Source organism: Rattus norvegicus, chromosome 3, assembly GCF_036323735.1.
Source record: "Rattus norvegicus strain BN/NHsdMcwi chromosome 3, GRCr8, whole genome shotgun sequence".
Classification (NCBI taxonomy): domain Eukaryota; kingdom Metazoa; phylum Chordata; class Mammalia; order Rodentia; family Muridae; genus Rattus; species Rattus norvegicus.
In genome coordinates this window covers 82551705-82564503 of record NC_086021.1, presented here as the reverse complement: position 1 = coordinate 82564503, position 12799 = coordinate 82551705, and the positions used below count along the sequence as shown (strand labels likewise).

The window sequence follows — 12799 nt, the reverse complement described above, 5'->3', positions numbered from 1 at the left end:
GGTCCTAGTTCATCCCTTCACTGGCAGAGTTATGTATGCATAGATACGGCCAGTAAGCTCTGTAATCGGAGCCTGACCCCAGGCAGTGAGGTGTCAGCTTCTTCTCTGAGATGATTGCCCTGACTGTTCTCTGGTATAAATGGTACCCGAAAGGAAAACACTGAGATATCAGTTGTCAGAATATAAGAAGTGGGTGTGCTCTAATATTAATGATAAACACACATATTATATGGAGTTCATGTAAAGATTCTGATGTGTTTTAAGTATTTGCACAGATTTTTAAAACAAATGTATCTCCAATTAAAAAATGCCACAAATAGTTTTAAAATCCGAATAGTTTTTGATGTATTTATTCAGCTGTATTTCAGTTTTCAGTATGATACAGATCTTAGTTCCTTAGGGAGCAAAGGAATACTTAGAACCCATAAATTACATGTTTAGAAAGTACAGTAGTTGGCCAGTGAAAGTATTATTTTATATGAAAACTTAGTTTCATGGATTATTTAACATTTTGAAAGCATCTTATTTTAAGTCACTGATTTAGGAACATTTTAAATATTTAAATATATGCACTAAGTTTTATTTTATATGCTATGAACACTTAGAGTAGGTACTGAAGGTATATAATGGAGATTTAGAACAACTAGATTGTTTTTTAGAAATTGGTCGTATTTAAAAGCTACAAATCTCTTCTCTTTCGATACTTTAAAAGCTATTTAAATTTAGGATACTTCCAAAATAAAGGGAAGAAGAAAATTTATATCTATGTATTTTTGATGCCTGTATAACAATCAGAGTAGTTTTATTCTGGGCACACAGTCTCTTCCTTTTTAAAATTGTCAGTGTGCCTGTAGCTTTGGTGGCATTCTTCTGTGCCAGCTTCTCGTGTGAGCAGATTCCTGAGGGAGCTCGCTAGATGCAGCTCTCCCACCAGCGTGGCCACGGCCAGTCAGTAGGTCGCAGGCGTCCCTGTCGAGATTATTTCAGGATTGGTTTGTACTGCTCATAAAGACTGTCCTCTGATGACACCTTCACTTCACTGTCAGCTTTTAAGTGCTGTGCTTGAGAGGGGGGCTGAAAACCTCCAACACGTTTCTTGAATTACTAATGAAATTCTAGAGTGTAATTGTGCTTCACAAAGACAATTTATTGACACCACATCTTGAGTAATAATCCACCAAGAATCTGATATTTATCATTGTATATGTTTACTGTGGCATATAGGGTGTTTATATTTACACGATTGGCCATTTGTTTCAATATGTTTTCTAGTTTATATTGAATGACGTTGTTCTCATGTCTGTGCACAAATGCAGTTTTCCTACTCAATGTGATATATGAAGTTTCCACTTGTACTTCATTCCGTATGAGAAGGCCGAAGGATAGGTTTTAAAAGCAGGCGTAGGATTTAGAAGATCAATCTGTAGGGCTGTATTTTTGTGGGCATTAATTACAAGTATCTTTCGTTTGTAAAGGGCATGAGTTGTTATCTGAATTACAGCAGCGTCGATTTAATGGCTCTGATGGAGGGGTCTCCTGGTCTCCTATGGATGACGAACTGCTCGCACAGCCACAGGTTATGAAGTTGTTAGACTCACTCCGGGAGCAGTATACGCGCTACCAGGAGGTCTGCAGGCAGCGCAGTAAGCGCACACAGTTAGAGGAGATCCAGCAGAAGGTGATGCAGGTGGGTGTCAGGCTGCCCTGCCCGTCCTGTGAATTCTGGGTGTCTGGTAACGTCTGACTGTTGACTGACTGTATTAAGTCTTCCTTATGTCACATAGAGAACTTTAGAGATTTCAAATTGGATTCATAGGGAGCATCTACACTAAAGTGAAATTATTTCTGCCATGGTGGAACTGATTATTTAATTCACTAACAAAGTGACTTCAAAAACAACTACTTTAAAACATAAATGCTTTCTATATTCATTTAATACATAACATTTGAACATAGTTGTTTGAATTATTCTTAATTTCTAAAACTTACGAGACTGTTTACTATCATTGTAGAGTATTCTAGAATACAAAGGTAATATGTGATGTATTCTAATTCTAATATTAAATGTACCCACTTATACTGTTAATAAAAACAGATGTACTTATGAATTTTTAGTTGCTTTTTAGAATTGATTTTCATACAGAATATGGCTGAAAATACCAAAAGAAATCTGAGGCATTTCTGTTCATTAGATTATGGTAGATTTTAATCTACTGAACAATTAAGAAAATAAATCTTTAAATAATTTTATTTGAAGGTACAGGCTGGCTCAGCTAGAGAGATGGCTTAGCAGTGAGAGAGGATACTGTTCTTGGAGAGGATTGGAGTTCAGTTCCCAATACCCACTTCAAGGGCTCCCAGGTGCCTGTCACTCCAGCTCTAGGGGATCTGATGCTATATGCCTTTCTGTCATCTACAGGTACCTGTACTTATATGTATACACCCATGCACAGACACACACGTACACATAACTAAAAATAAAACCTTTAAAAACAAGTACAAACAGCTTGAAATACTGAAGTGTTCTTTTAAAAATCTAGATGCATTGATTCTCTAGGTAAGTATTAATCATGGTGCTGAATTGTATACAGGCTATAGAAGTAGATTCTGTTTTGTTTGTTGATAGAAGTAAGGAGAAAAAGCATTAAATATCACAAGGAAAGAACCAGAGTGCTGTGGGCGTTTCTAGACTAATCGTTTGTGAGACTGCTGTAGTCTGCAAAGGCCTAGTGGGAGGAAGTAGCAATTGTCTTTATTTTTCTAGGAACTGGCAGATTTTTCCACACTGTACAGAAGGTTTGCAGGAAGCTGGCGTTCTTGGTGGTTGGAGAATAGCATAATGGCGGTGGGCTTGGAGCCTTGGGTGGCACTGGAGCCTGCAGAGCACTTACTATTAGTGGAAACATGCACAGGAGCACGTATGGAAGGAAGGCCAGTGCTCAGAGAGAGCCAGCTCTGGATGTTCACACCAGTGCTGTATGTTACTCAGGTAGACCTGTCATGGGGATATTCACACCAGTGCTGTATGTTACTCAGGTAGACCTGTCACGGGGATATTCACACCAGTGCTATATGTTACTCAGGTAGACCTGTCACGGGGGTATTCACACCAGTGCTGTATGTTACTCAGGTAGACCTGTCACGGGGATATTCACACCAGTGCTGTATGTTACCAAGGTAGACCTGTCACGGGGGTATTCACACCAGTGCTGTATGTTACTCAGGTAGACCTGTCATGGGGATATTCACACTAGTGCTGTATGTTACTCAGGTAGACCTGTCACGGGGATATTCACACCAGTGCTGTATGTTACTCAGGTAGACCTGTCACGGGGATATTCACACCAGTGCTGTATGTTACCAAGGTAGACCTGTCACGGGGATATTCACACTAGTGCTGTATGTTACTCAGGTAGACCTGTCACGGGGGTGTCCGGCCTACCCTGTGCTCCAGGACAGTGTGGCTCAGGGAGCCAAAATGTTGGGTGCCCCTGGAGAAAGCATTAGCTGACATTAGGCTTTATGGACTGTGTGGTGTTTTCTGTAGTTTCAGCTACTTAGACTTCCTTACAGTAAAGAAATGTATATGCATATGAATGAACAAGGCCTGTTTTCAGTAAAACTTCATTTTCAAAGCAGGTGATGGGCCAAATTTGGCCTACAGGCTATACTTTGGGACCTCTGACTAAATTAGTAAGATATGAAAGGAAGATGTTGAATTCCAGGCAGAAAATTGAGTCTTTTATTAACATTAATCACATATAAATCAAAGCTCTCTGAGCATATGTTTAATCGTGGCCGTTCCTAGGTACTCGTTAGTGTGTTAAAGGCAGTCTCTATTGAGGATACAGAGTTCATGTTAGAATTGTCTTTGATAGCACAGAGATAGCATGGCACAGTGGCTGGGACAAGACTCAGATTCTGAACACAGGCTCTCTGGATCTGGCCTTTCTTCTGCGCAGCTTGGCTTTGGAAGACTGTTGTACGCCCTTGTTTCTTGCTCCACAAGCAGAACAATTACAGCAATAACTAGTAACACACCTATTTACTAAGACTTTTAAAGGAAGATTTAAAATAATAACTTTATAAGATTCTTAATGCCTAGTAAGAAAGAAGTTCTGGCTTTTGGGTTTATGCATAGACAAGAGATTGATCACCATGTGTGTTTTGCTGAATAGAAAAGGTCAAAGAAGTTACTGTAGTGACGTGCATTTTTGAATGCCCAGTTAAGAGATGGAAATGGGAGATGACGATGGGCATATTTATAATGATCGTGATAGTTAACATCACTGTTAAAAACAGATACATTTCACTACAGCTCAGGGGTTTTTGTTGTTGTCATTGGTTTTAATTTCTTTTAAAGACAAGGACTCACTTTGTAGCCAGGCAGGCCTTGAGCACATCGTTCTCCTGCCTCCTGCCTCAGCTTCTTGAATGCTGGCATTTCAGGCACATGTGGCCACACCTGGCTGTTTTCTTTGTGGAGCTGCAAATATGCTGGTGTACATTGGTGCAGCATGCAGCATTCCCACAGACCTAAGGAAAGATCTAGTTCCCTTGACAACATGGTTATTTAAATGTCCCTACCATAGCATGTAAGTGGCATGCTGAACACATGCCATGCACCAGAGTACCTTGCATATTGGGGGAAATTATTTTATATAAAGTTAATTGGAACGCTGCATGTCTGTTTCTGTTAAATCGGTGAACCCGCATTGTCCACTCACCTGTGCTAGCGTCACTGAGAGTGAGACGCGTGAGCAGTGGATCGCTCTGATAGGCCGAGTGCTAAGGAGTCACCTGGTAATTTTCCATCATGGTTTAGATGGACAGTGTCAGGCTTCATGCAAATAGATATTCCCCATTCTGCTTCTGTGAAGTTAGGAGTTAGGTTTCATGTGCTCCTGGGTAAGCAACAGCACCATTTCACTGAAGAGGCCGTGGTCGCTCCGTTAGTGCCGCAGGTTCATGCTGCCGAGCTGCAGGTGTTATTTTTAGAGCATGCGCTTTCCCTCCATTCCAGAGAAAGGCCACAGGAGCTGAGTAAGATGCACTGTCAGTAGCATAAGTGCACAGCTGGACTCCATTCCCAGTCCCCAGGCCCTTCCTGCACTCAGGTGCTTGGCCGCCCTCCTGCCTGCGGGTTGAAACACTCTCCTGCTATCCAGCTGGGAAACAGTTGGGCACCACCTTAGGTTTCTTGGCCTGTGCAAATATTTGTTCTCACAGGTTTTAAGGACACATCTCCAAGGTTATACTTTGCATTTAAATGTATCAATAACTGTTTGAGGGGTCATACTGTTATAGATTGTGTATACAACTTTTTAAAGTAAGTTAACATTCATATTTGACTGAGTAAAGTGTGAATGAAAATTTTATAACACCATTTGGCAGGCACCATCATTGATGCATTTAAATGGACTTGTTTACTAGGCATTGACCTCAATTTGAATAATTTTATTAGAAATCATACAGTTACTGCATCAACACTTGCGTTCCATACTGAGGAAAATCAGTTTCTGTGTGCATTAAAGCTTTGTGTACTGATGCTCATGTGACTGCCTTTCTGTGTCTGTGAGATGTCCGTCCTTTGGATGAAGTTCATGTTTAGGTTCATGGCTCCTCTACAGGTCTATACTTTAGCTCACTTTTGTGTTATTGTACTAATGCAGCAGACTGACTAATGATGCAGACAGAGCTTTGCTTTGTACAGTCTACAGGTCAGGAAACTCAAGTCAGGAGGTGTCTGGTGACGACTTTCTTGCTGTGTAGAAGGTAAAGAAAGGCAGGAGTTTGAAGAGAAGTAGGGCAGCATAATAACCCATGAGGACAAGTTAACAGCAAGCAGCACCCAGTGTGATTCTGAGTTCTGTCTTCATCTTAAATATGGTGCACGGGGCTTCTGTCAGAATATGCCAGTTGCCGTGTAAGACTTGTCATGGTAGATTGTGTTTGTGAGTCTTGGGCTCTGTGCTTCCCCAACCTCCCTGCAGTTGAGCTCCTCTGTCCTGTGAGGATTTATAGTTTGTGTCTCATCTGTATTTTCCCAAAGGGTTTGTATGTTTCATAAGAAAGTATCTGTCTTAACTGTTGTATCCAATGCTAAAATATGGGACAGTGATGGTGTCTTATGTACACTGACTGGATGTCCCAAAAGCAGCCTGCACACTCTCTTCAGGTTACTCTTGGGAGCAGAGCCGCAATTTCGACTGACGGCTGCTCATGCCTCCTCTGTGAAAGTGGCACTGTCTGGTGAAGTAAAGCAGGTCCTAGAGCCCTGCTCCCATAGAGATGCTCGGATGAGAGACTGAAGGTATTGAGGACCAGACTTCTGTTACTTTGAAGAGTTCCTGCCAATAGTGCACATGACGAACTTGACAAGAGTTCAGTCAAAAGGAAGCCCTACACAGTTATTCCAGTTGTCAGCCGTAATATTATTTTATATTCGAGCTTTGCATGATAATATTAAGGCAGTAGAATACAAGATAAAAAGACAAAAAGAAATCGCAGAGGACCTCATATGTGATAAACAGACATTTGCAATGTATTCAGAACTGCTAATAACTGTATGGAGAGATTTCTTTTCTAGTTGTCAGGAGTATTTCCATAACAATAGTTTGTGTACCTTGCAAAGGTTATTGAAAAATACAGTTAAAACTTATTATTAGTTGTTTTGGATAGAAGCAAGTATTTTGCAGGACTGATTTATAATGTATGCACTAGTCATTAGCATTTTCATCATTGGACAAGAGAGGTTCAGTGGATCTATTTCCAAGGAAGTAAAACAGAATTAGAGAAAATACTATACATGGCTGCTGTGTATTTTTTTATATAATCATGTACCCATGGAACAACAGAGTTTGAACATAGGTGCAATAACTGTATATCTTAGGGGGAATGGGTTGATTGATTGGACAGTTGGGGAGAGGCAGGCAAAGGGGTGGCCTCTTTAAAATGAGGTTTGTAAATTTATTAAAAATCATAGTAGTTTGCACATGGCAAATTACTACAGTAGTGCCAAGTGAAAATCACAGGATAGAAATCACTTGGATCTTAGGAGCTGACTGAAGCAAATACATCTAGAATGATGCAGGGAAACTGCTTTGAAAATTAACCAAAGGAAATACACATGATTTCCTTATGTTGTGTGTTTATATAATTATTAAAAACGTGCGTAAACATTTAGAACTGAATGTGTGTCGATCCTTCTTAGCAGAAATGCCCTGTGAGAACAGATTGCTCTTCACCATGAGGCCTTCCCAGCAAGTGACGGTGGCATCTGCACCCACTTTTGAGAACTGTCCTAAGTTAGTTTAAGTCACTGTGTATCTGGTCTTGGAATCTCTGTTGTAACTTAGTAACGGGAGGCTTGGTGCTACTGTTCCTGCTCTGCTTCATTAGAATCCCTTAACAGTGAGTGTGCAGGAGGAGTTAGCAGAACCTCCTGCATGACCATTACTCTGTTCCCCCAGCACCTGATAAAGGCTAGAATGTAACCAGCGTTACTTGGTATTGTCGCTTCAGATCCACCCAGGGTCAGGTCTGAACTGTTCATGTCTGGTGGAATACCACTCGGGGCATCTTTCAGTTCAGTGGTTCACGGTGGAGCACGGACGTTTGATGCTAGAATGACTCGTATTTACCCCAGATGGTTCTTGCCTCCTTACACCTGCCTCTGTGACACCGCACATGAGGACTGTGCCCTGTCATCCTGGCAAACTACAGCCCCCTAATTACTTGAGCAGAGTTTGCAGGGTTTCTCATAAGAAGTCTAGATGCTTAATTTATCCTAGGAAGACACCTAGAACATATTAAAGTAGTCTTATTCTGCAGTTTGTTACGAAAGCAAGAAGGTATTATTTTAACTTTGTTACTTAACTGTTTTTAGGGCTTTGGAAAGAACATTCCACTGAATCATTACATGTGTCCTTTGGTCCTAGTTTTTCAATAGTATGTTGTTACCTTGGACAAGTTACTTAGTCGCTGAAACTCAATTTTCTGACATGTTAGTTAAAGCCTTTGACCAATGCCATTTCTTATGTCTTCCCCAACTCTGCATCATGTAGTTTTGGATCTCTTATTTGTAAAATTTAACCCTCTTAATAGAAGCATCCCAGTGTTTTGTTCTGTTGGTTTTTGATTTGTTTGTTACCTCAGTCTGGCATAGTCAGATAGCTGAAAGCTGAGTATTAGATACAGTGTTCATGTTTTCAAATTCAGAGTTCTGGTAGTGATATCCCAGCATAAATACGTTATTCCAAATGAGACATTTCCTGCGAGTGATTTTTTTTAAATATTTAATAGATATTTAAATAGAATTGAAGTAACTTAAGTTATAGACATTTGAAGAATTCAGGGATTTGGGCACAAGAACCTGATGAGAATGAAGACTTGGAAAGCTTTTGGTTGTTTTCATCTTCTCTTTTCCTTTGTAGGTTGTGAACTGGCTTGAAGGGCCTGGGTCTGAGCAACTGAGAGCACAGTGGGGCATTGGTGACTCCATCAGGGCATCCCAGGCCCTGCAACAGAAGCATGAGGAGATCGAGAGCCAGCACAGTGTGAGGAGCTTTCCCTCTGCGAGTCCAGCATGCTCTGCCATGGGTGGGACTGAGCAGTGCACTCTGGGTGGCTTCCAGTGTTGATAGAGGGCGAGGAGTGCGTATGTTGGGTGCTTAGAGGTCTGAAAGTACACCTTGGTGGCCAGTTCATAATCAGGGCTAGTTTGGGCCTGATTCCCATACAGTTTGTCAAAGAAGCACAATTTGGAGGATGTTTACAGTGTCAGGGAAAAAGTGACTTAAAATTATAGAACCTTTACCAGTAATTCCTGAGGTGGTGGAAACTTCTGGTTTTAATGGGTTTCATTGTGAAATTTTTATAGTTGTATATCAAATACTCTAATCATATTCACTTCTCCTTTAAAACCCACAGTTATTACCACTCCCATCCCATCCTATTTTCCCCCTGTTTCCTTTCCTTTTCCAAGTGGCACTCTGTAGTTCTCAGAGAGAGGGGCCTTCGCTGCTCTACTGGGAATATACAATAGAATTATATTCTGGGAGTCACACCACAGCCATTGTTAAAAACAGGAAATCAGATATACATTGGGCAGTAAATTAATCCCTAAACTGGTTGTAGAGAATAATGGCTGAGAAGAATTTAAAATGTAAAACTTTGCAAGTGGAGGAGTTTAGTAGTATTTGGGTTCTGCTATGGGGCAGTCAGCCTGGCCTCAATGTGAAAGTCACGCCCAGTTTGTGAGGAGAACCCTCAGCTTTCTCAGGTCATGTCATTTACATTGATTTTAAATAGACTGAATACAAAATTGGAAAAGTTAACATTAAATCTGTTCATTTACATCTTTTTAGAATATCTTCAAAAACTGGTCAGTAATAATAATGTTGAACTCATAAGAAACTTAAAAGGGAAGTCCTATAATTGAAAGTATATATGTTTTAATGCATTTCAGAGTTTCCACCATGGATCTCTCTTTTATGGTTAAACAAAGTTGTATTTAACTTATAAGCCCTATTCCTGGGGTTATAATCTTTTTAATTCTCTTGCTTCTTTTCACATGACATGGTACTAATTAGTTTGTTTCTGATTTTGTTTTAATTTTTGGTAGTGTTTGGTTTGTAGGAACTGCGTGGATTATTCTGGAGTGCATTATAGAATAACTGGATTCTATGATTTGTACGCTTCCTTAGTTCTTGAAATCAGTATGTGGCATAGAGCATTCCTGACTTTATGAGAGAACTTAATTATGTAAGACTTTCAGTGAGGGTTTGTGACGTGAGGATCTGAAGACATTTGTGTTTTGTTATTTTAAAAAGGAAACCAAGAAAAGCACTTGTAGGTAGAAAATGGGTAATATATACACGTACCATGTATAAATTCACATCGGATTGAAAGCACATTGTGCTTTCATGAAGTGTGGATGAAGGTGCAGGTTACACACAAAGACAAAGTCATTAAATTACTTAAAGAAGCAGTGTGCTTATGGGATCCCTGTGCTTCAGCTTACTTTGGTGTGCTAATGTATGCAGAACTTTTAACTGGAGAGGACCACCAGCTGTGGGATGTCTAGATGGAGGCTCTTCAGATGCCACCTCAGTGTTTCCTAGATGCAGACGCTGCTGACAGACTATACATACTTTACTGGAATCCAGTGGATGTCTGTGCCCCAAGTGGTCCTTTCTGTGTTTGTTCTTAGAGAAATCACTCAATTTAATGAACAAACTTAAGAGACAGCATGTTTTTGTTTATATCTTAATTGTTACGCTGTTGGTACTTGTGGACGTGCAGAGACAATTTAACATGTTTACTCATCGTCCTCGGGGAAGCGCTGTGGCTCCTGGGAGACTGCGTAGTCACGTGTGCTGTTCGGATTCGCTGTGTAGTTGGAAGTGTGGAAAAACTGGGAGGGAGTCTGCGTTAAATGGAGTCAGCCACAGGTTGGAAACAGCTAAAGCATGGTGGATATGGACTTTTATTATTTTGTCTCTTGTACTTTTGTTAAATTTGAAATTCTCCCTTTTAAGGTTTAAAAAGAGGGTTGCACTATTTTACCAATAGGTGGCGCTGCACTGTTGACCTGTAAAAAGCTTGGTTGATAAATGTGCTAGCTTCTAATATTTACGCTTCTAATATTTAGTATTTTATTCAAGACTTCCTTAACTGAGTGTGGTACAGCACACACCTATAGAAATTAACTTTGAGGCTAATCTGGTCAACATAGCCAGTTCTAGACTATCCAGGACTATATAGTGAGACTCTGTGTTTAAGTCAACCAGCCAACCAACCGACCAACCAAAATCCCAGTAACAAAATTAAAACTCTTATTTTTTCCTTGTGAATAAGGTCCAACTGTTGAAAGCATTTATTGGTATTTTTCAGGTCTTGGGAAGTAATGACAAATTTCGTATTGATAGCTAACAAAGAATTTGGACATGTGTAGTATACCGATTGCATTAAATTACAATGTCAAGCATCAAATTTCAAGTTTCACATAAACATAATGGAGAATTAAAACTAAGAACTCAATATGTGTGGCTGTTGAGGATTAATGTGAAGGGGAATGAAACTCATACTAATGTGCGGTTCTTTGCAAGGGATTATGATTTAGAAATTCATTCCGCTTTTTAGTACAACAGAGCAGGTGGTAAGCAGCATGGCAGTGGTTATAGAATCTGATAACAAATTTTAAAGTGTTTTAGTTGAATCTGGGTGTGGCCTTGCAATCTCAGTTCCGTAATCTCAGAACTTTAAGGTAGGAGAATTACAAATTGGAAAACTCCTTCTCTCAAGACATTAAAAAAAATTTAAAAAGAATTAATTCAGCAAAAGTCTTTGGTAGGTTGGAAGAGGCGAAGGAAGCAGGAAAGCTGTGGTAAGAGTGTGGAGTGTAGTCTGTGAAGCCTTTCTAGCAATCCGTCGGTGTCCTGGCCACAGAGGCCACGTGTCCTGGTGTGTGCCGTCTAATAGGAACCAGCAGTAGGGTGTACTTAGCAAATCAGGACACGCTTCTTCTTGACACATCCTGTGTGGGAATCACCGAGGTAGCCTGACCTGGCAGTGCTGCTTTCATCCGCATTAGGCTGCTTGCTCCTGGTACAGCTATTGTGGATGCTCAACATCCCAACAGTCCCCCACTGCACACACACTGGCAGCTCATGCCTGACTGTCTTAGTGCTGCAAATAAGACACTCAAGCTCATTGGCTGACTGTCTTAGTGCTGCAAATAAGACACTCAAGCTCGTTGACCAAATCTTCATTTAAGCCCCAAATCTTCTGCATTTTATTTCATTATACTAAATCATTTTCCATACAATAGATGTACAAGCTGGATAGATCAGGGTGAATGAAAGGCAATCTGCTCATCTGAGGGCACATATACTGTACATCCCTCTCTTTTGTAGGAATAAACACTTTAATTAATTTCCAGTACATGTTATAGACAAATCAGGTCCTCCATGACTCATCCTAGACAGGCTGATATGTCTTTAGGGCAACCTCAGTTGTGTAAATCAGTAAATCTGTATCTCTAATCAAAGTATTGATTTTTGAAACACATCAGTCAGTCCTTGTGTTATATTTACATCCTTGGTGAGGTTACAAGACCTTGTATACCCTGGGGCCCCACCAAAGAGTTTAAACCTTCTGACAAGCACCAAGTGAAGTGAAGCTTGAAGGTCTCAGTGAGAATGTTTTTCTAGAAGGCTAGCCCCTTAGTTTATTGCTTTGCTTAGAGTCATTGCAACTTCTTCTTCAGGAAGTAGACACATTTCTTCAGAATACTAAGTAAATTTCTAAGTGCTATAAATATGACAGGGAAATCACATTCTATTTGAGAACATGACATCAATTTTCTCCATGATTCTTTCCCATTAAAACAGCCGTTCTGGGGCGGGAAGAAGGTGCTGCTGCCAAGCGTGGTGAGCCCAGTGTGTCCTCTGCACTCATGTGGTGGAAGGAGAGGGCGCTCCTGAAGGGTGTCCTCCACCCCGCCCCCAGGCTCCAATAGCACTCCCCGACGTGCACACAAGACACACGCAGTGTAAAATAAGATGCTGACATCCACTCTCCATCACTCATTATGATAACTTTGTATTTTTAAAAATTCCTTAAAAACTAATTATGTTTCTAACATAACCAATAAAATAGTAAGATAATGTTTACCACCATCATTAATGGAGGAGTACCTTGAGCTCCACATTTTTGGCAGTCTAAGCATGTAGGTCTTTGTTGTATGGCTTCTCGTGTGTATTAATACTGTGTTCTTAGTCATACTAACCTAAAA

General features: G+C 40.4%; 1 protein-coding gene across 7 annotated transcripts in view; it reads left to right on the top strand.

The window, feature by feature from the left end:
• The window catches only part of Sestd1 (SEC14 and spectrin domain containing 1), a 97165-nt gene that overhangs the window by 63457 nt on the left and 20909 nt on the right, over nucleotides 1-12799 (top strand). For all 7 annotated transcript variants that reach the window (XM_008761893.4, XM_008761892.4, XM_063283279.1 and 4 more), the window contains 2 exons: nucleotides 1476-1687; nucleotides 8436-8558. In XM_008761893.4, coding sequence (XP_008760115.1) covers nucleotides 1476-1687; nucleotides 8436-8558 — 335 coding nt within the window. The remainder of the gene's footprint in view (nucleotides 1-1475; nucleotides 1688-8435; nucleotides 8559-12799) is intronic.